General features: G+C 39.3%; 1 protein-coding gene across 1 annotated transcript; it reads right to left on the bottom strand.

Moving 5' to 3' along the window:
• Positions 1-277: 277 nt before the first annotated feature.
• Positions 278-27,499, bottom strand: tprg1 (tumor protein p63 regulated 1). The gene is made up of 6 exons (XM_020630590.3): positions 27,346-27,499; positions 26,918-27,165; positions 24,009-24,100; positions 19,096-19,272; positions 6,040-6,193; positions 278-3,082 (listed from the first exon to the last, which is right to left on the bottom strand). Exons 2-6 carry the CDS (start codon positions 27,137-27,139, stop codon positions 2,888-2,890), a joined length of 840 nt encoding a protein of 279 aa, XP_020486246.1. The 5' UTR covers positions 27,140-27,165; positions 27,346-27,499; the 3' UTR covers positions 278-2,887.
• Between the last annotated feature and the right edge of the window lie 103 nt (positions 27,500-27,602).

Raw genomic sequence — 27,602 nt, 5'->3', positions numbered from 1 at the left:
GGCTTAGTTTGACTGCAGTCACTTGTGTTTGTCACCCAGGAGAAGATGTGTAACTTCACAACATAACTCTATTGTATCTTTGAATCAGTCTATTGTGATTGTTATATTCCTGTTTGTTGCAACCTGCCGGGGGCCTTCAGATCTAAATGAGCAGTCTCTCTCACTGAAGAATGTTTACACCCTGTTATTTTCTATTTGCATGCTCTGCCCCAATCAATCAAACAAACAAACAAACAAACAAACAAACCCTTCAAGAGTGATTCAAGAAGACGGTTACTGCATGACACCAACTGTTACTTTTTTAATTTTCCATATGTTCGTTTTTTCCTCCTTCCACCTCAATGTTGCATTCTTTGGTTAAAAGTTACACTAACAATAACAACATTATAGTTATGAATCCTTAAAAAATGGATTTGGGGTGCTGGTAGCTTAGTGGTTAGTGCAAGCGCTCCATGTGCAGACGCTATAGTCCTCAAGCCAGAGGCCCGGATTTGTATCCGCCTGCGCCCCCATTAGATCCTCGGGGTGGGGCCCTTCTGGTCGTTCTAAGGACGAGGCTCAAGACTTAAGGTGACCTTGCTTTTGCCGTCTTCTCTTCTTCTTTTAATCCTCTTTTGTTATCTTTAATCTAATTATAACCATTATTCCAGGTGTCATTTTAATGCTTTTATTCTTTTATTCACTCTTTTAATTGTATTTCCTTTACTTGATATCGACCTTTTCAGAACTGTTATCTATATATTTTTTTTATCCATATGCATTTATTCTTTTAGATCTCTTGCTTTCACATCATGTATTCACTTTTGTTTGAGTTTTGTAGACTTGTCTCTGTCCGGCCTGACTATTGATGTTTAATATGTTATATTCCTGAGTTCCTGCCTTTGCTTTGTGTCAGAGCACTTTGTAAACATCTGTTTTAAAGGTCTTACATAAATAAAAATTATTATTATAAAAGGCATTATAAGGTCAAACAGGGTTGTGCAGATCAGTACATATTATAACTGCAGCTGAACGTGAGAAGATCTTGTTAGAATTGAAGCTAGAAGAAGGTCGAATAAAGTCCCGTTCACACATTCATATCTGACAAATTATAGAACATATCTGACAAATGTTTCAGGTAGCAAGTCATGAAGTAAAAAAATACAGAGGAAGTGATTAGTGTTTACAACATTTACAGAACAAAGGACAAAATAACAGCGTCCAGCTCTATGCTGCGTTCACACATTGTTCTCTCTACAGCTTCTTGTGGAAATATAACTGGGGAGCTGGCAGGTTAAAGTGGGTAAAGTGGGGGTGAAAATGTATTTATGAAATCATCTTAAAATTTTGGAGACACTTTCTGGAGTTTAGTGCGTGCGTGTGAGGGCAGAGTAATGTGATTGTAGCTCCATGTGGAAGGCAACTGGATGTAGCTGCTAGCTAAAAACAAGTGGAGCATCCTCAGTTAAAGTTTCAGTCAAAATGAATGTGCTCTTCATTGCCTCAGCCGGTATTTACAAGTTGTTGAGGTGCAGGGTATAGGAGGACAGTCTGAGCTGGGCCTTCAATACAGAGGATGTTTTCTGTCAGGTAAGAATCTTTGAAGAGTGAGAAGCCGGCTGTGTTGTTATTGGTGCTGTGTTTACATGGACAGAACGGCTGACTCCTCCCCTTGTGTGTAAAAGCTGTTTTAGTCAAGAACTAGAGAGAAGAAGAAGATACTCACTGCTTATTCAAGATGTCACGTAAGCGCTTTTAGATCTCGGCCATTCTGAGGGAAGCTACAAGCTAACTAAACGTGCTAACATTAGCCTGCTAACACAACAAATGCAGGCCAAAGGAAATTGCAGCTCGAGCCAAGGACAATTTTGTCTGCCACTTGAGCTTAATGGTGCTTAATTATGGTGTGTTCCATTTGATAACTCCTCGGTGTGACCGTAAGCGAAGAGCGGTTGGAGGTGTGCCGAGAAGCGGAGGGAATCAGTATGGCGGAGGTGCAGCCAAACAGCAGTGTGTTTTGTTTGAATGCTGGCGCTCAAGCATCAGCTACTGGATCAAAAACTTGCACATTCTTCCTTTACATTTTTTTCCCCCACTTTAGTCATTAACGTTTAAAAAAATAACCGTCCTGACCCTTGCTATGGTTCAGATTAAATCTTGACCCCTTGATTCATCTTTCAGTAACTGCACTTCTGCTTCATATTTTTTTATCAAGTCAGAGGATTAAAACTGAGGGAGAAAGCGCACAAAAGGAGAAACAGTGCATAGGAATCTGCATGAATAATCTGCATATTTCATGCAGCTAAAAAGGAAAAAAAAAGAGAAGCAAATATGTGAGGGTTTAGTTTCTCGTGTGTGACAGCCTCACAAGACAAACAGATGATACCAAAGCAGAGTGACACGCAGTAAACACACAAATCCAGGGGAAATTCCAACACTGTAAGCACTGTAAAAATACACGAGCAATGATAAAACTAAACTGACAAATGTGCCCCCATGCTCCAGTGAATCTCTAAGGGGCTGAACGGCATGGGAATGAGCTTTTAACAGAGGAACGGGGGAGGAAGAAAGGAGTCCCATTGCGAAAGAGTTGAATTACCATATCACTGAGGAGCAAATACAAAGCTCCTTGAGAGCAGCGGGGGATCCGTCATCCAGTGAAGAGCGGTGTTGAAATGTGGATATTTCTGAGTGCTCAGACACCACACACTGGTAATAAGCAGCGAGGGAGATCACACGCTTGTTTAAAGCTCACACAGAACACCCTCGAGAATCCAGGCTGCCATGTGACACAAACCTAAATCAGGAGAATTCTTTTGGTCAATCCTTGTAGAATCTGAATAAACTCTGTAAACAAACGAACATGAATTCAAGACGCAACAAAACTCGGATAAAAAATGCACAGGAGCTAGAAGCCAATGTTTCCCCGAGCCATGCAGTATCCCAGCTTGTTCTGGTTCCCGAGGAAAGACATGACGCCGACGTAAGCGTCGATGAGGATGTTCTGATTCAGAACCAGGACACCGTTAGCTTTCCCCGGAACGGGCTTCACGGCGTGGACTTCCTGCGCTGCGTCTCTGAGCTGCTCCCGAAACTTCTGGATCTGTGAACGTCAAGGTGGGAGGATCAGAAACCCATCAGGAATATATATTCCCATTTACTGCTCTACTGTGTCATTCCCTGGTTGATATCATCCACTTTCACATGTGAGCCCCCTGACATTTTATAGACTAGTCGGGACATTCAGGTCTGAAAATGTCAAACATGTTCCTCAAAGGAGACGTGCTGTCATAACTCTAAATAAACTGTTCAGGAAAGTAAACATCACCACACCGTGTAGCCAGACGTACACTGTGCGACATCAGGACTGATTTAAACTTCATTTTTGATTTACATGACTGATTGTGAAGTCCAAATTACCGTCCATCTGTGTGTGCTGCAAATGACATGAGCTGCTAAACTGTTTTTCGTAGTTTTTATAGCAATGACAATAAATATATATTCGATTCTATTCTATTAATTTCAGCTCGATTGTTTCATTTTGAATGCAGTGTATAGGTATAGGTAATTTTGCCAAAACAATCACTTTATATTCCTGCTGTGTTCACATATCATGCTCATTTAGACTTCACACTGAAATATTATTAGGTGACTGGCAGGAAAAATTTTGGGTTAAGTCGCGGTGAGAAATTCTGCCATTCGAGTTATCACATGATTCTTACCCTAATTTTTTTTTTCCATGTGTAAAACAACAAAAGACATATTTGAGGTAAGAGCCATACAGGTGAGCACAAATTCTCTTCATAAAATTATGTAAAATAAATTTTACATTTGAGTCCCGGGCTGGAGCTTTGAAGAGTTTTCTCCAGGCTTTTTCTGCACTTTCTTTCTAAATCTGATGAAGACATTACATCTTAATTCACCTTCAGATATCTCTGTTTAAGGAGAACATTTCACAATATTTGTCCCGTTGACAAATAGAGGATTCTGCAGCATGTGCTGTTACCTGAGTTGTCAGCTTATCAGGTTGATGGTCGACACTTTAGACCATAATTTAAAGCTTTAACACAAGTTACCCATCTGCTTTCCTCATTATAAAGTCTTAAGGAAGTCTTAAATAAGGATTGTTTTTGCACACTGACAGTATCACGTCATAATTACTTTACATTCTTAGTTAATGTTTTCCAGCTCTTTGCACATGTTTGAGGTATCAGGTGTCAGTCAATGTTTGTGTGCAGTAATAGAAAAGTGGAGATTTATACACATAGCATGTGTGACATGTTTTAAATATTTCAAAATGTGTGCCACTGCTGAAATAACAAAGTACATAACAGTTTGATTCTTTTCTCCTCCTCATGCTGAGTCATCCGTTTGCTTCTGAACTTCTCGGTTATGTCGAAAGTCGTTTTGCAAAGATGCCATATTCTAGTCAGAAACCTATTTCACAATTCACAAAAAAGTCCAAACCAAAAATATAAAAAGCAGTGTGGGTGCTGATATTTATTATTAATAATAATAACTGATAACTGTGAAGCAGTCAGAAGAGTCTCATGAAGTGTCAGACTGACAGATTACACATCGCATTATCTGAGGCATGATTCCAGGAAATCTTCACAGTGTGGTGACTCATCTGACCACACGTTGAGTGTCTCTATGATTCCTACAGTACACACCTCCACCTGGATTAGTCATTAAACAATCCAATCAAATCACTTATTTCATCAGTTACATTCTGACAAGTTAAAGATCACTTCACTCTGATTAGAAAAGACTCCTGCAGCTGTTCCCTTGTTAACATGGTGAGGTTTGTGTTACACTGCAAAAAAATCAGCTCTCAAAAACAAGTGGGGGAAAAAGTCAGAAAATGAAGCAAATATTACTAAATTATAAAATAAGCAAAAATGGATATGACAAGTGTTCATGGTTTTGTCCTGGTTGTCAGCAGGTAAACATGTCAGTGTTGTGTGATATAAGAGTGACATTAAAACAATCACATACTCAGAAGGATGTTATTCAGCCAAAGAAGGACAAGACAGCTGGAAAAAAAGAAGAAGACAGCGGGATAATACCGGACAGCGGAAAACATGATAAGAGGCAAACTGACACTAAACTGCAGTGAAGAAAACATTAACTATGCATTTTAACTTTTAGGTAAATTCTATATTGTGATGTATCATCAAGATTGTCTTGCAATTCATCGCCAATGAATGATGAATGCTGAAACTCTTCTTTATGTGTTACATTAACGCCCACTGGACTTTACATTTATTTTCTTTACATGCACTCAGTGAGTAGGTTAAATACTCTGTTAGATTTTTTCCCATAATCCACTGCACAGCTCCTACATTTCGCCTTTTGTGGGTTTTTTTTTTATATTTTACATTTTTAAATTCTATCTTGTATATTGTAATATCTTCTTATACTGTATTATTTAAGTTGTTGCTAGTTCTGCTTTATTTCCTTGTTAATTGTTTAGCACCAATACACCAAGTCAAATTCCTTGTATGTGTAAATGTACTTGGCAATAAAACCCGATTCTGATTCTGATTCTGATTCTGATGAATTAAAACAAAGTTTTAAACTTTAGTGCATTCAGTCTGTTGTTAGGTCAGACGTTTAAAAACGAATGTTTATATATGTAATCATGGTTTAATGAATGAAGGTGAGCCTGTAACCATTTATTGTCACTCCATGGGTGAAGTTGGCCTTTACTTCCCAGTCGCTAGAAAGAGGAAGAGTGTGTGTACAGCAGGAGACGACGCACCCACAGGTGTGGTTAGTTTGGTATAATGGCTGCTGACCTGAGGGAGATAATCACCAGGTTACAGGTTCACTGACATGAATCAAAACCAGACTCCTCATGTAGCTGCTGGCTGTTCTCTGCTAAGACCCTTTTTCACCCTCATAATGGTTGAGGAAGAAATATTAAATAATCAAAACTGTTAATGAAGTAAAATGAACAAGTTGTGAGGAGAGAAAGGAAATATTTTTTTTGGTGTGATTAGGGTGAACTGATCCTTTAAACAATGCATTACTGGTGTCGTTGATTGATGAACTTACATCACAGAGATCAGTAAATGTGTCACTGATGTTCCTCACAGGGTGATAGGTGAAGGTGATGAAGGGGAAGTCTGTGGTGAAGGGGTTCCACCTGGAGGTGAAGGAGGGCTCTCTCAGTCGGTCCCAGAAGACCCGCACCCCGTCCCCCTCTCTCCTACACACAAGCACAAATAATAAAGTGTCACTTTATACTGAATTCATTGTTGTGAAAAAACGCTTGATGTCACAGTTCATGTTGTCACAGTTTATGTTGTCACCAGAGGTCAAAGATCACTTACTGCTTTCTTTAAGTTTTGTTTTCACTGTGAATATTACACAAATAAAGGCACACATATTTGCCTCTGGACAAATCTAGAAAAGCTACAACTCAAGGCGTTTAAATTCATCCATTTTCATTCTCAAATAAAAAGTTGGGAAATTCTCATGAATATGTGAAAATTGAATAACTATCCTCTTCAATGTGTGTCTTGAAGAGACACAACTTGACAAGAACATTAAAAACGCCATGACCTATACCTAACTGGATATCGCCAGTTTGATCACAATGGAAATGTAAGAGCATTTCTTGTCATTAAAAGACTTTGTACCTTAACAAGCTTGTTCTAGGACAATCATCGTATCCACCTCAAACTGGTTCAACCTTTAAAAAAGTCCTTGCTAAAGAAGAGTCGTTCAGGTCTGGTAATTCATCCTGTCGTTCTGTGACTGTATGTTGGAAATAAATCTAATACTGGTGGCATAATCAAGAAATTCAGAGTCCAATCTTCAAATTTAAATAGCACACAGGGCTTACTTTCTCTGACCAGTAGACTCTTAAAATGTCAACAAATATCGATCTATTTCAAAATGGTACATGTTAGAGTTGAGCAGCAACTTAATCCATGTTTGGCACATGACTGGAGTGGCAGTAGCTCAGTCTGTAGGGGCTTGGGTTGGGAACCAGAGGATCTCCGGCTCAAGGCCTGGTGCTAAACACTGATTGGCTTTCACCACACAGCATTAAGCAGATTTTTGACTCAAGTTGAAATATTAGATCTTCAAAGGATTGTAGGTTTCACTTCTATAAAGATATCCGTTTACAGGGACAAATAAAACGTCAAAAGAATACCGTTGATGGGAGTTAGTATGTCATTAGTGCGGATAACATTCAGCCTGTTTTGTTTTCCTCAAGGACCGTTTCACCTGTATACAGCAAAGCCTGCTGATACGCAACTGGTCAATACAGCTTGAACTACAAACAGAAACTAGAACACTTCACACGCTGAACATCACGACCCGTGTATCAAGACTACTGCACAATTTGAGTGTTTCTTACTACAGTAATTGTGTGCACAGATAAAGAAAGCTAGATTCCTTGCACCTCCATGGACCATTAAAAAAAACAACATAAAGATATTAAAAACAGCAAAGACACCAATCTGTCCTCTGGGCAAATATTTAATGTTAGAGCAATCTCATGTTTACATGGCTTAGAGGTAATCTTCGGAGGGTTCATTTTATTCTTTCTTCTCCTTTTAGCCTTTTTTTTAGTCATTTTAGAGTAAATACTGAAGGTTTAATGAAATTGCCCTGGGGAAATATCATTCATCAGTGTGATGAAACCTCAGAAGACTGAGAGCAAACAGACACCAAACACTCACAGATCCCATCTTTGAACTGATGTTGGTGTTGATCTACAAGCTGAGGAGACCCTTACAACTCTTTATTTACTGTTCGCCCATCAAGTTTAATCTGAGGCTCTCATAGCTTTAGGACTGTAAGATCTGGGGGCCATACAGTATCTATGTTACTGTTCAAAAAGTAAAAGGTCAACGAGAGTTCAACACGACTCTCTCTGGATCTCTTTTCAACCTTCCTGCAGAATATTTGGATCTACCTAAACTCAAACATCACATGTACATGCAGTAGTTGTATTTTCTTTTCTTTAAATAAAAAAAACAACTCAAAATCCCCTTCTTTCCAGCTTCTCTGCTGAATTCGCTGCTGTAATTTGTGTGTTGATCGTGAAAGTGTGTGTAAAATCAAAATGTACTCCACTATGGAGTATGGAGACTGATGGACTACTGATTAACACTTTCAAGCTTTTCTTAGCAGCTAATGTAGCCTCAAAATGCTAAATAGTGAAGTGGGCTGTTAAGTTGATTTCATTCTTACTCAACCACCAAAATGTATTTCATGCCTTTAACATCAAACTATGCAGACTCACATGACATCACTTGAGGCAATCACCTTAAGACAGCAGACAGCTCCTGCTTATAAACTCTTGTCACATATTAGGTAATACCTCACAACACTAATCTGCTGTAAAATTTAAGTCAGGTCAGTCACACTTTGCTCTGGGAAAGCAAAGTGAAGTTTTTTTATTTTTTTATTTGACCGACTAAACAGAATATGAACTGGTTAAACAGGAATATAACTGAAGTATTAATCAAATACAAAACACTACGTGGCTGCACTCCTCCACAACAAAACAGATATTTTGTTTTAAAACTAAATGCTTCATCTCATGCATGCAACTTTGTACAAAGCAGCCACTGCGCACCTAAAAACCAGTTTAACCTCAGGATGATTTGTATCTCTAATGATGAGTGCAATATGAATTTACTGATGCATGCAGTCGGTAAGGAAGCTTCTGCAAGAATCCTTAGAAGTCCTTTCACTTGTGCTTCATCAAAATGCTTCCCATTAGACTGTATGACTAACTATGTATTATTCTGGCCTGACAGGTCTTGGTTATTTAAATGTGATTAAGACAGACTTTGGATTCATTTCATGGTGGATTTTAGGTACAGCTACATTCTCATCCTCTTCTCTTTGTCACCTGTTTAACAAAGCAGGTAAACACCTCCCTGATAAACCCTGATTCAAAACAGTAGCTGGTCCAACCTGCAGTGACAGGTTCTTCTTAATCCCACATAATGACACTCATAGTGGAACACAAAGAATATTGTTACAGGGCTTTAATTACTTTACAAAACACAGGAGAGGTCAGGTGGAGAAAATTGATATCAACAATCAACACTAACTCAGCGGTTCAATTTGACCTTATTAACATGTGAACTCAGCAGTTGTCTACAAACAAAGGCGCAGTATTAAAAAGAGGAGTCACAGTCAGTGTCGTTATTAAATCTTTTAAAAATCGTTTACACAAAAAAGTGAATCAATTTACTGGAATGAAAAACAAAAGCCCGTAATCCTCCTCGTGAGTAAAACTGATTCAGAACCAGAGACGCCTGTCGAGATGTCATCATCACCGTAGTCATAGTGCATTTTAAATCACTGCGTTATGATTTAAACCTCTAATTTCTACTCTTCTACTTCGGATATTTTCCAGATTATTTTAGGACACTCATGTTCTGAAATGTTCCAGGAGTTGCCTTTCTCATACGTACCTCACAGCGGGTGTTTTAGTGGGTTGATTGCCCTCTCAGGACTTGAAATATTATTTTCTTTTGGATTAGGTGTTTTACTTTAGGTTTTATTTTATTGATTTTAACATTTTTGGTTAAGGATTGAGTTCAGTTCCTGTGCAAATCTCACTATTCACTCGGACTTCACCCAGAGTTTCTCCGGCCAGACCCCTAGTATTTTGTCTGCAGTAAGTCCGAGTGAGCTGAAGTGAGAACGCTGCAGGAAATTATCCGCAGAATTCACCTCGAGCAAATGGTGGGGAGTGACGTTCATATCCTGTTACTGCTGCACCGTGCATAGACTGTATGTGCAAGACCGCTACGATCTCTGCGCACTTAATTAAAAGGCTGCATTACGTCAGTACGTTGTTCTCCGCCCCTTTGGTAATGTGATTCTTTGGACTACACACAGCATTGTATATTGCATATTTCTTCGGCCGCTACTGCCGCATGTTTTTTTTTCCACATCATGACCTCAGGAGACCCACTGCGCCAGCTGTGAGGAGCTTGTGTGAACAGCCAGGTCAGGAGAATCTCTGCAGCAGTCCTCCTGATATTCTCTAGATATTTTCAGGAGTGCATGTGTGAAAAAGGCTTTGAGGATGTTTCTGCTGCGATTCAGACAAACAGTAGAAAACTAAGTACTGACAACTGAGGCCAACAGTAAAGAGTATTCAGCAGTAAAACTCTGCTCAACATGAAAAACATCACCACTGTGAATGTTCCAGACTATTACCAGCTGTGCTGAAATATCAGTTCACCTCAACTCACACAACTCTTTTCTAGGAGGCTGGCAACTAAAGTCTGTGTCAAGTTGTGCATTTTGTGGTCACACATGCAGCCCCTCTTGGACAATGTCAAGACATTATCAAGAGTGCAGTGCATGAGTAAATAGGGTCATTCAAACAGTAATGGAAGGGTGACGCCCTTTTGTATTCAGTTATAAAATCACAGCAAGGATTCTCAGATGACAACAGCACAAGGTTATGAAGTCATGTAACCACTGTCTGGTTAAAAAGTGATGTGGCAGTCATCACAAAGCAGAAAGTGTCAGAGGTGTCAACTGACTGGAGCTGCCCTGCCCTGCCTTAAAGGGATATGGGGTTCATCGGCAAGCTGCAGGTGGAGGAAGATGACTGTTGCATCCACCGAACAGCGACAAACAATGAGGCTTTCTGACTGCAAAGTGAAGCACTGACATTGTTCTCGAGATCCCAAAAAAGTATCGACAGTATATTAGTATTTAGGTTGGACTTTCTTTAAAGTATTGAAATAATGTTGTGAAAGCGATCACGTCTGCAATGGAGTACAGCCTGGCTTCATGCTGGTGCTCCAGCTGTTTTTTCTCAATAAAGGGGCCGAGCTGGCTGGAATCTTCTGTGGTACAGTCCTTATTGACAAGTGCCTCAAACCTCCTTTACCATCCCCCTTCTTCCCTTCCATCACTGTAACGTTAGATAGTTTGTTGTTATTTTGAGACTGGATTTGCAAAGTTTACACCCTGCCATGCTGTTGCTCATGCATTTCACTGTGTACACCAATGCAGCTCAAAGATCTAAAGTGAGCTGCCAAGCCCCCTGAATAGATCATGTCATCATTTGGTAGACATCTTCTCACCCTATTGAGAGAATTTTCTATGACTTGACACTCAACCCACAAATTGCTCCTTATTGCCTTCCTTCATTCTGACTGATTGTAGAAAACACTTTCAAGAGGCAACTTGCTGAACACTTTAAAACATAAAGGTTATGAAATTGAGCTTGTTATGGCACTGAAACATCCTGTTTCGGTGTTACTGTGATTCTGTCAACAGCTGTAACTACTGTTGGTGGAATTAGAGGTGTGCAAGTTTGTGCAACAGTCTCATCTATGATGTACCTGTGCTGCTTTTTTTACAAAAAAAAAGGTAAAAGAACCCTAAATGAGGATGCAGGCGATTTCCCAACAGTGTTCTGATTTTCTTAATGATCTGTCACTCTGATTTCACCACACGCCTTGTGCAAGAACACTTCCTGCCAAACAGAATTAAACACCTGAGGCTAAACAATAGCGCTGTAGCTGTTGATATGTCACCGTCCCAGGGAGGGGCTGCATCATAATGCAATCATCCAGCCCTGTTTACACAAGTGCTTTCAAATGACAATGCTGCCGCTGCTGAACATTTTGTGCCTCGTCCAGAGCAAATGTTGTGCAGGGAGGAAAGGGGGAGGATAGAAAAAAAATATCTTACAAAAGCAAAGCCCTGGTTAAAAGACTGATTATATTTCAGCAGAAGCAAATAAGGATGGCGGGTTTACATTTGTACACATTGCCCTTTGTAAGAGCACACAGCTATTGCTCTAGTATAAATGGGGATATAAAAAAGCTTTGGTAAATTCCACAGGTAAGCTATCACTGGGAGACGGACCAGCCCAAACAGGCAGAGCAGGGCTGGGCTTTGCAGCCAGAGGCCTTGGAAGTCTTCACTGTGTTTATGTGGCAGAGCTGGGGTTTGGACTTTCACTCTGCCTCTCACGTTGAAAAGTGTCAAAGTACAGGAATGGTGAAAGCAGGCTACCCCCCTTTTGTCCTTCACACCTTTCTCAAAAACGAAGCCAAACTCACAAACACTTTCAGAAAGAGTCCAAACTGAGGGAATCCACCTTCTACTGACTTTCCAAGTGGAGCTCCACTTAATCCACCGTGTTTACACAAAAACGCACACATGCACGAGAGTAACACTGTTTTCTGAGCTTAAAGGCAAGTGACGAAAAATTCCTCCCCGGGCTTTCAATTGCTCTGGCTTCATAAATCAACACACAAGATAAATATCAAGCCCAGCTCCAGTTGACATGGCAAGTGTCCCACATTGTCTCGGAGCGAACAAACAAATCTGGTCCGATTGCTCAATAGAGCCTGCAGGTTTGTCAGCCATCCATACATGTATCCATCCGACAAGGTTTCATACAGCATGTGAAAGGACTAAAGGAGAGGGAAAAGGTGGAGTGACGCATAGCAAAACAAAGGAAAACGCAAAGAGTTGAACCAACTTGTTAAAAAAAAAAAGCTTTCAAAACATGTTTTCATTTTTCATGAAGAAGCTGCTCCTGTGAACCTTAAAGCCCAGAACGTACGGCCATGTTTCTGTAGATGTCATGATGCAAAAGCTGTGATGTCGTAGCTGCAGGCTCTTGGCAAAGATATTTCCACCTTGAAAAAAAGCAAAGGCCAGAAGCTGTAATCTGCTTCAAAGGTGTACAGATTTTAAACAGCAGGCCCCGAACATTATACATGTATCAGTACATTATTCATTTACACTGTGAACTCCAGGAGCAGCGGGTGAACACTGCTTACTGTTTGGTATTAAAACGGGATTCAAGCCACACGTAGAAAACAATATGGAAGAATACACTGTTTCTGTTTCAATTTGCAAAACAGTAAATCCAGATGCACGATTGAGAAAAGCACATTCACATCTCATTGATTGTTTGAACTGAGAAACGACATTGTTTTTAATTATATGTCAATTATTAATATATGTATAACTATTTGAATTTAATGCAGAAATGCATTAAAAAAATGCAACAAAAGACTGGAAAAGTGGTGAAATGCTATAAAAAACACCATGTAGAAAATCTCCCAATGAATAAGGTTAAGGGTCAACATGTTGGTTAAATGATGGGGGATGTGAAACAGCAGAGGCTGAGTCGATGCTTTCGTCGTCTGCAGTTCCATAATATCAGTTAAAAATCTCTGTTCACAAGGGACAAGGAGTAAGAACTATATTTGATATGTTTTCTGTGTGAATTTAAGTTAAAAATAGAATTTTAGTTTTTGAAAGCATCACATTTTCTTTGTTGTACATTTTACACAACGTCCCAAAAAAGGGTTGAGCTGTCAGCAAATATCGTTTATTTTTCCTTCACAGCATCACACATGTTCAAATCCTTCCCAACAGATTGCAACAGATGTCTGAATTTATAAGTGAAAGAACTTTTGATTTGTGTCAATTTGGCGCCCCCTGTGGACAAAGTGGTATGTCTTATTGTTTGTGCTGATTTTGTTCTGAACGTGTTCAGGCATTTTGTACAATATTTATTTTAGACAAAAAGTCTCATCCTGCTCATCTTTACCGTCAAAAGAATCACTCACCTTGAACATAACAAGGCAGTTTCTTCAGCATGCTGCACCAACACCAGGGCAGTGGTTACAGGCAACAACAAAACAATCACATTAAAGAAATGATCTTGTAGCTGATGTTCTTATTTGCTTTTGTAGCTCAAACAGTCATCCATATTTATTTTTGTCTATTTCAAAACCAAAATTCCTCACAGGAGCTTCAGTTCAAGGTGCTATGTTGATGTTGTTGATGAGGAAGAGGGATGTCCCATCTGTTTTTATACTGCATGCAAAGTAGGTACCTTGTAAAGGCAGCTGCAGTGCAAAGTAGTAAAAAGAAAAACTGAATTGGAAGGCAGGGGTATTCATTAAGAACATCTGGGTCTAATGAGAAACATACTCAAGCTGTGGTATATGAAATGTAGGATCCATTTTTAGTTAAGAGACAGAAAAGTGAAAACATCCCATTTTTAAAAATGACTTTCATAACCTTTCCCCCGGTGCACAACTCTCCACTATAGTGCCATTCTTCTCTCTCTCTGGGGCGATAGTTATGTCACTTTATTCTGCACAAACAGAAACAGCTCTAACCAACATTTTCAGAGGAGTATATGAAGCATTAACATTGTTTTCATCTCATGCAGGGTGATGAATTGAACATAAAAATCCCCAAATTTGCAACATTTCTGTTACCACTGCAGAAACGTTTTTCCCAAAGTTTTACAGTTCCTGACCTGCATCCTCAGTAAAATGCAGTTCTTCAACATATGTTATGATTGATGATGATGATGAACTTAGCCTTGTATGATTTAGTTCAAGACTATCATCCTGTCTGTGTAAATCCTTCTTCTTCAGATTGTTCATTTTCAACTCGCCTGCCTCACAGCTTAATGAATTCATCCTCTAATGAGGTTCCCCTGAGCACATTATGCTGATGATTTCTGTAATAGCTACAATGAACTGACTGCCCTCTGCTGTCTGAATGTGAAAGCTGCTTTGGTTGGTATAGGTGTGGTCAGAGAGACTGCAGAATGAGAAGGGGCGTATTTCTCTAAGAGCTACTGCAAAGACTGTCTGAAAAGACAGCTCTATTGATCTTTACATTAAAACAACTGTCAAGATGAATCATTAGCAAGCTTCTACTGGCAACATACGGAGGATATTCTGCTAAATAAAACTTTTAAAATGTTAAGTAGTTGGAGACGGGAGCTAAAGAAGGCATCACTCCCTCTGAAGCCTGATTCAGAAAAAGAGAAAAACTTCATGTGATCAGATGAGAAACAGAGGAATGAAGGCCTGGGATTATTTCCAAGCTCCATAAATAAATATATATTTCACTACAACAGTTACTGAAGCAACCTCTAGTGGGGTTTCTTTAAACCTCTCCACACCCAACTCTTTCAGACAGGAATAAAAAAATAGATGATGTGCTGGGTAATTAGTTTGTCTAGACAGTTTGGAAAGAAGGCACTTAAAACACATCTTTCCCAACAGATGCAGAATATACGTTTTCATGGGTGCACCTAGAGGATGTGCGATGAAAACAAAATCATCAGGACTAAAAATACTGACAATCCCTCAACACTTTCTGTTGGCATCATCAAGGCTTTTTTGGGGAGGCTGATGGAGCACAGACGCCAAACACGACGCTCCATAGAGGGAGGTTGGTATTCTTTGTTCTGGGTTCTCATAGTAATGCGGTCAAATGTTCATGAAAGTGCTTTTAGGCCCAATCACACTTAGCACACTTCATCCCAAAAGTCCAGTTCGTTTGACGAGTGTGAGTGCTCTGTGCCATGTTCAGGCACGGTACACTTCCTTGGCCCTAGTGGTGTTAGAAGAGGCTTGCTTCGAGTGCAAGCACGCGGGTCCACAACGTGGACTGTAACTGACTAAAATGACTCAAAATAAGGCACAAAGTCAGTAAAGCAGCTCTCATGTTCTCTATGTGGTTCTTTTTTTAGTTCCTCTGTCTTGTAGACTCAGCACGCTTCATAATAATGTAAATCCATTCATGTGTTGTATTATGACGTTATGTATGAGAGGTAACCGTGCTCAGGACCAGTTAGTCCTGGAGCAGTGTGAGCGCAGGCCAGCGTGGGGAATAGGGAGGGGGGACAATTGTGCTATAACAGAGAAAGTGTTTTGTCAGAATGCTGTTGACTGAAAAGAGTTTTATACTGTTTCTCTAATAAGGTCTACATTTAGTTTAAAAAAGAAGAATGTTACAGAGTTTGTTTGTGAATGATGTATTATAGTTAACCAAAATCTGACACAAAATGTAATAACAATAAAAACAGATTTACTGTATTTGAACAGGTGTTTCTTTGTGATGCATGATGACATGCTCACAGACTTTAAAGTGTCTGTATGAACTGTCTACAGGTTGTCATACAGTTTGTTTTACATCACTGCCTGCATGAACAGTCCTGCTGTAACGTTGTGTTTTTTTCTCTCCCTAAATTCTCGTCAGTGTTTCTGAAGGTTCAACTTCAATACATTTAACATGCTGAACATCCTCCAGGCTCTTGTCTGTGTATAATTATTTCAGGAGGAGGGGAATTGCTTTTCTGATGCAACTCTGAAGGTGTCCAATTTGATGCAGCGTGTTCATGTGATGGACTTTTTTAGCAGCAAGGACTCACACACGCAGTCGCAGAATCATCCATGACAACATCAAACAGATGAAGGAATGTGATGTGACGCGCTCCTGCATGAACTGTCTGTACTGAGGATGTACACTGACATCAAGTGGTCACATCTCAACAGTCAGCTGTGGACTGTTTCCTCACTCACAGGGATGTGAACCCAAGAACAAAGACAAAGAGAAACATGAACTAGCAGCTGAAACACAGCTGATAGGCAATAAATATATATTGGTGTAGAGAGGCAGACTTTGTTTAATTAACGTATACAAAGTAATGTTATTTTATTTTCAGTGTGAAATAGTACTTGGAGAACAAATGTAGTATTTCATTGCTGTCTGGATGTGCTCATTTCACAAAAGATCTCTTCAATATCTAATCTTTGTATTCTCCACAAGTTCTGAAGTGCGCAGTCTTAGGGCACACTCACACTAGGCCCAGTCCCCCTCTGACCTGCACTCCAGTATCCTCCTATAAGTATAATAGGGAACGATTATGTGTCATGTCCATGTTGCATACACCTTACAGAATTAGATTGAGGTTTTAAGGAATGTGCTTTTTATATTTCTCACAGAGAGTGAGAAGATGATCTCAGTACCTCTCTCCTATATATCGATAAATATAAAAGCTATGAACTATCATTTTAACAAGCCAGTAGGAGAACTGAAACCAGAGCTAAGCTACACTGGTGTGGACAGGGTCAACGACAGACACAGATACACCTCAGTTTTAAATACACCTCAGTTTAAAAGTTCATTTTTTCTCCTTTCCCTTAACAGCCATTCCATTGTCAAACATTTTAGTTTTAGTTTATTAAATTATGATGATTCGATGAAATACAGCAACAGAAAGTGGTGAGATCTACAGTATATGGTTATCAGGATGCTGTTTGTTTGAAGAGTGCAGAAAAAATACAAACACACATTATCTTTGAAATCTAAAAAAAAGAGTAAAGTTTAGTTCCTGTTTTCTCAAGGAGTTCCTTCTGCAGGGTAACAACAATTGGTCAGGAGGTTAAGAAACATCGTACAAGAGGAAAGGACTTCTTTATGGTGAGCTGAACAGAGAAAATACTTCAAATATAATGCACACTTTAGCCCGTTTACATTGAGATTACACTGCAGTGCAGCTTTTGAGTTATAGCCATTCTTTCTCCATCCGAGCCTTTGTTAGGTTACTAAAATGTGAACTGCTGCTGTCGACACTCTGTGGTTTATTGCTCAGCTTTCATGTCTAACTGGCTTCTCCAATCAGGTGTCTGATTAAATACCCACTATTGATATGCACGTCATACAGCCCTTCTTTAAAAAGTCTGAACTATCCCTTTGAAGAGGCAGTATTTTCCATGTGGAGTTGTTGGAGACAAGAAACAGAGCCAAGATGAAGGTAAATATTGACTTAAAATGAGACTCCAAACAATGCTAATGTTGCTTCCTGACTGTCCGCTGTGCTGATAAGCTGCTGTTTTTTTTTTATAATTATACATACCTATCCAATGGATTAAAATATGTTAGCAATTATTTACACAACTATGTGCCTCCAAAAGTCTCTAAAAGTCCTTAAAGGTGGCTTTTGGAAAAACAGGGTTGACTAAAAAGGTCAGGGGTTACTGAAACAGAATTATAAATCAACATGTCAGCCTGATCTTTAAGTCTTTCCTCTCAAAGTAAATGTTCGGATGTGGAGAAAAGTTCCTACGATTGTGTTGTGGAGGATTAATTTTCATACTTACTCTACTGTAGATCCATTTCTGCCAAAAATAAGACGGAATGACCTAGACTAAAAGAAGACACCTCCTGAGGGAGAGACGGAGGGGAAGACGAGGAGAAATAAGGAGGAGGGAGCCATGAAGATGAAGACAGAGAGAGGAAGTGTTTGAGGCTCCAGTCTTTCTCATTTCAAACCGTCTCTTTACTGTCGGACTCCCGGGTGGCTTTCAAGAGCGTTTTATGTATAATTCAACGTAATGTGCAGAGATAAAGCCTCCAATAAAGGCAGCGCTCTCTAAGCTCTTCACAGCACATTACATTTTATTCATCAAATTAGTTTTAGTTGGTTTGGTATCCCCTGAGCCGTCTTTAAAAGGTTTAGATGAAAGGACTACATTAATTTTGCCACTAATCAGTTAAGCGACAGCTCCAAGTGACAGCTCTGCACTCCTAAGCCCAAAAAACTCTCCACACACTCGTCTGCCTGCCACGTCTGTTTCAGCTCGCCTCCTCTACGTGTCCCCGGTTGCTCCCTGCACGATCGTTTGCATGTATCCCCCCCGACCGCACCGCACGTCTGATGCTGCCCTTAGCATCGTCTCACGCCTTTCACCGACAACTCAAATCAACTTTGATACGTTTCAGTAAATCATGCATACTCTTTGCGATCTTTGAAATCGGTTGAAAAGGCTGCATGTTTGAATTTTTCATAACTTTTTTCAAAATCTTCTCAAAACTTGAGGACGTGTCGTGAGATGAAACACATGACTCCACGTTATGAAGTGATTAGCATTAGAAAGTGAGTCATGTTTTTGTGTTAATCTGCTGAAAGGGATTTTTTTTTTTTTTTGGGGGGGGAGGAAGTTCCTATTTATGAAGCAAATTAGAGCACAGGGCAGATTATAAGGGCTAATATTTGTAATAGTCAAAGTAAGGCTTTATTTTTAATCAGTGACTAAATGATACAAAGAGCTATTCTTAAGTAGACTTACTGAAAATGACTAAAAATTAGTCAAAGCCCTGGAGATCAAAGGCTCTCTCCTTAACACTACAATAGACGTTGAACCCGTTTCTTTTTAGTTAAAAAAAAGTTTCCTGGTTATCGTTTCCCAAAGCTGCAAGTTTTGTTGGACAGAGTGTACTTGAAGTTCTTTGTTGAAGGACTAATTGAGGTGCTGATGAGGACACACTTACTGAAGAATGGAGTGTTTCGGGAAGCTGAAGGTGCCGTGGGAGATGCGGTCCACAAAGTTCAGAGGGATTCTCTGGATCTGCTCACAGTTGAACATGACAAAGTCGTACTTGCAGACCAGGAGAGAGCCGTTTGTGATGAGGACGAGACGCTCCTTTTCATTGTTCCAGTGGTCTACCCTGAAACAGGAAGACAATAAGTGTGTTAGACTTAAAAAGGAAAATGTTACGTTTATTTCAAGTTTAAGAGAAGATGTGCACGCATCACGGAGAAATGTTCACAGGTACAGAGTAAGAAATGTGCCAAATGCAGAAAAAAGAAAAAAAGAAAAAGGTCTGCACACTGTTCAGCTCCCAAAGGGCAGTTTTATTTAACCAGAGCAACGTCTCGATCTACAAGGACTGAGGAAGATCTTGACGATCCAAAGTTGCCCGGGTTAATAAAATTGAGCTGAACAGTGTGCAGACCTTTTTCCTTATTTCAAATTTAAGACAATAAGAGTTTAATGGCGCTATCAATTTTAAACAAAGTTTCTCAAAGAAACATTTGAACAGCTTTTTTCACCGTAAAGGGACTTGGGGAAAAACGGCCAATTGGATGCGTCTGAGACCAGTGCACTCCAAGCACTTTTCCTCCACTTCTAATGTCACAGACGCACACCTGAAAATTTCCCGAAAATGTCAGGACAGGCTGCTCCTGAAATATTCCACAGTTGCCTCTCACAGCATTTTCCCTCCGACCGGGGAAGGTGGTCTCTGGAGGCAGGACATGTGCTACACGTTATTGGACATATCCCCAGTATCTTCTACAAAGAAGAGAAGAACATACTGGGAGCTCACCAGTTGAGTGACATGACCTTCATTACCCCTTGACTTTACCGTCTGACTTCAAGCAGACATTCTGAGTGGGGAGCTGGCAGGAAAAAGTCGGGCTAAAGTGGGTGTGATAGGTAAGGCTGTTGAGTTCACACATGCAGCTCACCCTGAAATGTTCAGGAGTTTTGTGTATGTGTGAGTATACAGCACATTGTGACTTGTCTGGTACCTTTGATTACTACTTCAGAACTTATATCCTGTTTGTTTTTGCTTAGGATATGTGCCAATCTACTTCTTGGCCAAGAACAGTTGCCAAGATACTAGTGGTGACTACCATCCAAGAACAGTCTTTCTTCTATCTTCTATAAAAATGTATAGAGAAAATCCTTCTATACACTAACATGCTCACAAATCAAGTCCACATTAATGCACAACCTGTAACGAGGGGCTTGTGTTGTGTTAGGACTTCGGGTAAAAGAGGATGAAAAGTCGCACAACTCAAGGCCCCTCATTTTGCTTTTTGACATTTTCTGTGCCGACTCAATGATGTAAACCCATTGTAGTAAAATATTTTTCACGTGCACTTCCTGTTTTTTTGTGTGTGTGTGGTTGCGTGTACGTGTGCGTGCGTGTGTGTGTGTACGTGTTAGGAGGAGCAGTTCTGGTGTTATTGTTCTGCAGGAGGTTAACTAAAGTTAATACAAAAAACATGTTAAGCAGAGCTGCTCAATAATGTAATGTAAAAGCTTCACAATTTCCAAAGATGCCCTTTGGCTAAGATCATACAATATGCATGCAAGCATTTCTAACTAACTCAGTTTTTACCACCAAAAAGAAGTAGAGGACATACAATTAACAGCACCACCTTTAAAGAAACAAGCTAAAGTCTTACTTTCTCTTCATTAAAATGTCAGTCTTACTAACTAAAGTAAAACAAATAAAGCCCTGTATCACGTGAACTAACTCCCTCATCACTGTGCACAACTGATTCATGGCAGCAGGGAATCTCCCCGAGTTGCTTCATCGATTTGAGGCCAGAAAATGATTAAGAGTCATGGGAGTAGTAGTGAAGATCTTTGACTGTGAATGAACGTTATCCTTGACCTTAGCAGAGGCAGTGCAGACTGTTACAGAGACTCAGCATCTGACACTGTGCTGGTGTCAGCTTGAAGCATCACCACAGGGTTACTCAGAGGACGACACAGGAAACTGAGGCCTGAACTGAAGTCCCTTTGTAGAGACATTGAAGGATTCTCAAACCAAAAACAACACACACACACTGACACAGCTTCTTCTGTGTTATTTTTCAAAGCCTGAAATTATGGTCTAAATAAACTCAGGCTGTTATATTTGGAGGCTTGGTGGAGCCATCACTTAAATATATTACGGTCAATGACACACAGATTTATGACACTTGAATTTTAACATTTCGGGAAAAAAAAAAACGTTTTTGTGCTTTCTTGACAATTGTTAAATGAGATAATGGACAAAATTCTCATGTCTGTATTCAAATAGGTTGCTGCAGGCAGCAGTCAATTAGCGTAGCTTAGCATTAAGATGGAGGCAGGAGGAAACAGCTACTTTCTCTTTTATCTAAATGAAATGGACAACAAAGTGTGTTGGCACATCTTACTGTCATATATTACTTAAAACATTATTATGCATATGTTTAATGTGTTGTGTTATTTTTCAAGCACAGGACAAAGCTAACTAGTGCTACCTTGCCTTCATATTTACTGCACAGACCTAAGAGTAGTATTCATTTTCTGTACTCACATTATTTATCCACACCTGCTGGCTCTTTAGTCATAGAAAGCATGAAGACATGAATTGGCATCATAATCATCCCAGAATAACTCTCAGCAAATAGAGATAATGAACAAGATAACCTTCAGTTACCTTTTGTGTTTTTATTTATGATCCACTGCTGCTGAAAACGTCTCACTCATTATTCTATACTGGAGATTACCAGTTAAAATCCATTCATGTATGGTAAACATTATCTCAGAAAATGCATAAACAAAAAGAATAACAAGTCATGAAGTCAAGGAGAAACATAGAAAACAAACATCAAGCATCAAAACATTTCAAATAGATTCCATTAGATCATCTTATGCTTTCTAAATCTAGTTAAAATCCTCCTTGGCAAAGCCACATTTGAGGAATTTCTCGTGCTTTTCTGACATTAGTCACCATCCTCCCTTTGGGAAAGGCAGCAGCAGCGTCACTGACTTACCATATAATGCACTCTTTCTGTTGCAAGAAATCAAACATCCAGTCCAAATGTAGGACAAACGTTACCGTGTGTTGGACAGAGCTGCATAAACGGGATGTATTATTCATCCTCACATGGCCAGCCTTTTAAATGTTTCCTGAAAGCTTTTTTACAGGACTGATACAACCTGACATCTGCAAGTGCACGCGGTAAATGTCCTGCAGTCACTTCATTTTGCTCTGTGTTCGAGGCACTTAAATCTCTACCTCTGCTTTGACTTCAACGAGATCGTCTTTGGAGGTTGGGGTTTGTAAGAACACTGATATATCTATTTTAATGAGCACATCTGTATGTTATGAACTAGGGGCCTGCATTATTATATATAATATTTAGATATGTAGACTTTAAAACACTAATCTCCCTCACTAAGCGTACTCTTACAGTTCTGCAGTACATATGTTAACCATGGATTATGAATGATAAACTCATAATACTGTAAACTCAAAGTACATATCTACACATCATCTCTCTCCGGGGTGAATGTTGTAACTCAGGTTACATTTCAGTGGTTTCTTTTCTATAATCCAACTAACAGAATCTCTGGATCCTTTGTTGTAGTATCTGGCCTGGAAATGGGAAATGAATAGAGCAAGGCAACAATCTGTTTTATTGTCTTACTGAATGAATACAGTGATTTGACTAGAATAGTGCTTCTCAACTGGTAGAGCCTCAGGACCCGCCAACAAATTTTAAACAAGAAATCTTCACCCAAATTTCTAACAAATCTTCAGAAATCCTCAAAAACTCAGATTTATCTGAATGTAAACCAGCACAGTGAAGGGATAGTTGATCACAGCGCTGAGCAGTTAGGCAGTAGTTTGATCTCTAGACGATGGAGATAAAGTTGTATGTAGACTGCGTGAGTTTAAACTGGTATTTCCACCTGAGCAATGTGTAACCGGCACAAGAATGTGGACATTAGCCTGAAAGAGGACTGACAGCTTGCACTGTTAGCACTGTTTATCCATGTTCAATAAATTGTGCTAACAATTGAGTATTTCTTTGTTAACTTTTGACTAGTCGACTAGTCTAAACCTGTCCTCAGTTACTCGTACTCGTATAAAAAAGGTGTTCAAGGGTTATTACAGTTGTAAAAATGTTCAATACTTTTATTCTTATTCAATGCTTTTTTGGATAATACAATTTTAAAAAAGATACAATCTCTGTTAGTTTTATGAATGATAGAACTGAAAAGTACTGAGCTTTTATAAAGTATATCTATCTTGTAAGTGGGGCGCACAGGAGAGGAATGAATCCACCAAAAATTGCAGGCAAACTCCTGAACACTGGCACTGAAACGCTGCCAATGATTTTGTGCAATTTAGACAGTTTGCGGGACTATGCCTGCAACTTTTGATAATTAAAAACAAGACGTTACCCAATCCTGGGTGTCTACGGACCGCTATTTGTTGCCATGGTCATGTATCACTATAATCATATTTTTACTAGTATCATATAGAAGATTGACATTCTGGCATTGTGACAACCTTTATGGTAGTGAAAGACTAAATTCTAAATGAAGCTTTGAGGCCAGTTAAATGTAATGACTGTGTATACTGTGTCATCAGTAATTCATTATCTGTTAAAACAACCGTTACAGCGGCTTCACAGTTATTATTGTTGACAAAGCAATATAAAACACAGGTAATAATTCACCAAAATCAGCTTTAACGCACTAGATATTTATACAAACCATGTATCAAGTGTATAAATATTTCTTACAAATGTAAGTTGGGATGGGTGTTACAAGGTTTTCACTGGGCAGACAATACACTGTCAACACAAACATGAAGCGGTGTAACAGAACATGGAATCATGAACTCACTCTGCCATCAGCCAAATGCTGCGAACGCCGCCATCCAACTCTTTATCCACCAGAGCTTCAACGTCTTTGATGGCCTGATTCAGAGTGCCAGGCTGAGGAGACAGAAATGCACGCGTGTCACTTTCTAATTTTCCATTGTGACAATCACAATGTGTGCACAGAGAGCTTAAGGGGTAATCTTTGAGGCAGATGTGCAGCTGGGACTTGTACTCCAACAAAATGTCAGCGCGTCCGTGTGTCAAACAAAATAACAATAAACGGAAAACATGAAGCCTCAGCATGTTTAAAAAAAATGACTGAGAATGAAGAAAGCTGAGTGTGCAGCTTGGATGTAAATCTGAAAAACTCACGTATTTAAAGCAACAGCTTCAGAGCATATTACTCTCTCCACACACCAAATATATGTTTTTCTTTTCCATATATGCAATTACATTTCTAACATGCAATTTTGTACGATACGATTCTCTCACGATTTATTTTACAAAATGAGACTGTAGACAAATGATGACTGGAAAAGATTCCTTTAGGGGCTGTAAACCCGCTTGTCAGTGTGGTTTGACCTTTTAATGTTTTTTTTCTCTGAACAAGGGGAGGTGATGGGAGCTTCTCTTTGTGGTGTTGATTAATGCTGCATCATGTTGGTTGTGTTGTTTGTGTAGTTCTCTGTCTTCTTACAGTATTTGCACACAGTTTTTGTCTCGTCTGTTATCTTCTCACCTCTTTCATTTTCTGTCTCGGGGAAGCCAAAATGCTTCCACACTTCCCGTTTAAAAGACAGTTGTGCATCCTCAATTTCAAAATCTTGCTCTGCAGCTGCTGACACTCACAATATTATTGCGATTAATTTTTCAGAGTACTGATGTGAACCATGACACCTTTGAATCGATTTATCTTACGATTAATCTTTACATCCCTAGTCATATTTGACTTTACTGCATTTGCATTTGATGTAAATTCTTGCACACACAAGATGAACAAATAATAAGAACCTGAAAAAGACAAAGAAGAACAGATATTTAACAGAATAAAGGTTGTTAGGGCTCTCATGCTGCTTTTTATTATCTCAAGCATATCTTTGGCATTCATGTAGTTAATCAAACAATATTTACTGTCATGCAATTTCCTCTTAATTTAAAGGCAGAAAAGTACACTGATCTATCAGCAATCATCTCATTTCAGACTTTAAATCTGCTCCAATGAAGCCTTCAGTCAACACCTCTTAGGCACAGTCATGACAATATGTGTTTATTTTAAAGACTATATATATTGACCACTCTAATTAAATAAGTGTGTACCAAGGTAAGGTAAGGTAAGGTATTGGGGAGAGTGTTCAGGTTTTTCAAGTACTAAAAGCATAACAATGTCCCCACACTGTCTGTTGCAAGCCAAAGTCTTGAAATTGAAATGTTCCTTAAGTGAGTGCACACGTAATATGAGCAAAATATATTCGATTATTCAAATAAGTCATTAGATAGGAGAGCCGTTTAACTGCTATCATTGTTCTCCACATAAATTAGTGAACCGTCATAATGTCAGAAAGATTTTAAAGCAGTCGTTGGTCCAAGTAGACCTTTTTAAAAGCTAATTAATAGATAACAATGTATCACATAACATGAACTCACTTTAATCAGACCTGGATTACATTTTATTTAATCCAGGTCTTTAATAAAACATGTCAACCTGCCAAGTGTATGTTTGATAAAAATGTATTTATCTAAAATGTCTCGTCTCCTTATTTATTGCACTTTATCCTGGGAATACCGGTTGCTGTATTTTGTGTCACTTCTAAATGTTTCATGTACATTCTGCTCCTGTTATTTCCATTTCCATCTATATTAAAAAGGAAATAATCTTCAGAAAAGGTAAAGGGGTAATAATGGATTTGAAGTGTCTAAAAATGTAAATTCTGGTTGGCGTCTTTTGTTTTGGATTTTGAAAATTTTAAAAAAATCAGAGAATCGAAAAAGACCAAGTACTTTGAGTTTTCTGTTGTATCTTTCATCACTACACTGATTTACACAAGTCTTCAGTATTTATCTCTTGCTGTGGAAGAGATTTAGTTTAGAAAATTAGTACTAAGGAACTAACAATCGGCAAATGCTAAGCTAACAGTTATGTTGAATACAGAATAGCAGTTCAGTTTAGCTGTTTTCACACAAGCAGAAATCTCCTGAAAAACGCTGTATGTGTGAACGCAAACAGCCAAATTTTTTGCTCAGACTTCACCTGGAGTTTCTCCTGCCAGACACCTAGTATTTTTTCCGCATAAAGTCCGAGTGGGCTGATGTAAGAATGCCGCAGGATATTTCACCTCGACCCAATAACATGGGGAGTGCTGTTCCTATACTGTGACTGATGCACGGTGCATAGACTGTCTACACACAAACACTACGATCTCTGTGCATGTAATTGAATGGCTGCATTGTGTTTTCTGTCCTCCAGTATGTTCTTCTCTGCTATTTTGTTGATGTTGTCATTCCGTTGCACTACACATAGCATTGATATAAAGGCAAATATTGTCATTATTGCGTAATTATCAAGATATTATCCAGAGTGCATATGCAAAAACGGCTTTTGAAAGAACAAAACTAAAAAACTATCAAGGCACTTTAAAGAGGAAGCAATTAAAAGTGATACCTACTGAAACATGACAGTAAGAAAATTATCTTTTAATGTTAATTATTATTTTTCTCTGGTCGCATTATTTGATAAGGGATATAGTAACCCTCTGCTATCGTTTTGCGCTGTAATAGCATTTTTCAACAAGGTAGCACTTCTGGACATAACCCCACTACGACCACAGGTAGAGTTCAGCGAGTTTTTAAACTGACCAATGTTACAAGCTACACCATCAAATCGTGGCTGTAAAAATCCTCCCTGTGTCAATGGCTACTTTAAAAGTATTTTACCCTCAGCACGAAGAACCTCTTCATCCTAAACTGGTTCAAAGGTGACACCACAGAGCTGGCTCCATGCTGGGGGGTGGAGGGGGTCACTCCGACCTCCGGTGGCCGCTCCTCTGTGTCCTCTGAGCGGACAGCAGGCTGTGTGTCCTCCGGTCCATCAGAAGTGGAGTCGAGCTGCTTTTGCTGCTCCTCACCTGGCACTGCTTCCTCCTTAACATCTGCCATGCTTCACAACAACAATTATATGTAGCCTAAATGAAAAAAAAACAACTTGTTTCAGTACATTATTACTCGACCCGTCAGTCTCTCACGTCTCTCACGCAGGCTATTCATGTCTTTCACAGAATCGAAACTAAAGTCGCTCAACAAATATTGACTCGGCAGAGTTGGTCAACCATTCAAAGTGTTGTTGATAACAAGGAATTTCTTACCACTAATTCTCACAGGTAGAAACTCGTTGAAAGGTAGACAAAGAGACAGCAGCAACAGGTGCATAACTTCCTTCTTCCGTATTGTGTTTGTTTTGAAGGGCGTAGTTTGCAGCGAGGAAGAAGCTGCTGCTGCTGCTGCTGCTGCATCCTTTTCAGCATCGCTCAGAAGTCTTGTCAAGTGACCTGATATAAATAAACAGCGACAAAACTAAATAAATATTTATAATGAGTAGCCTACTATGAGACTGCGTAAGCAG

Source organism: Labrus bergylta, chromosome 6, assembly GCF_963930695.1.
Source record: "Labrus bergylta chromosome 6, fLabBer1.1, whole genome shotgun sequence".
NCBI classification, from domain to species: Eukaryota; Metazoa; Chordata; class Actinopteri; order Labriformes; family Labridae; genus Labrus; species Labrus bergylta.
This window is presented reverse-complemented; position numbering and strand designations above follow the sequence as displayed.

Excerpts from the sequence above, each read along its gene's own strand:
- tprg1 (XM_020630590.3), bottom strand. The coding sequence starts at position 27,139 with ATGGCAGATGTTAAGGAGGAAGCAGTGCCAGGTGAGGAGCAGCAAAAG. Across the intron at positions 19,273-24,008 it reads AGCATTTGGCTGATGGCAGA|GGTAGACCACTGGAACAATG; the intron begins GTGAGTTCATGA and ends TTCCTGTTTCAG. Across the intron at positions 6,194-19,095 it reads CCGAAACACTCCATTCTTCA|GAGAGAGGGGGACGGGGTGC; the intron begins GTAAGTGTGTCC and ends GCTTGTGTGTAG.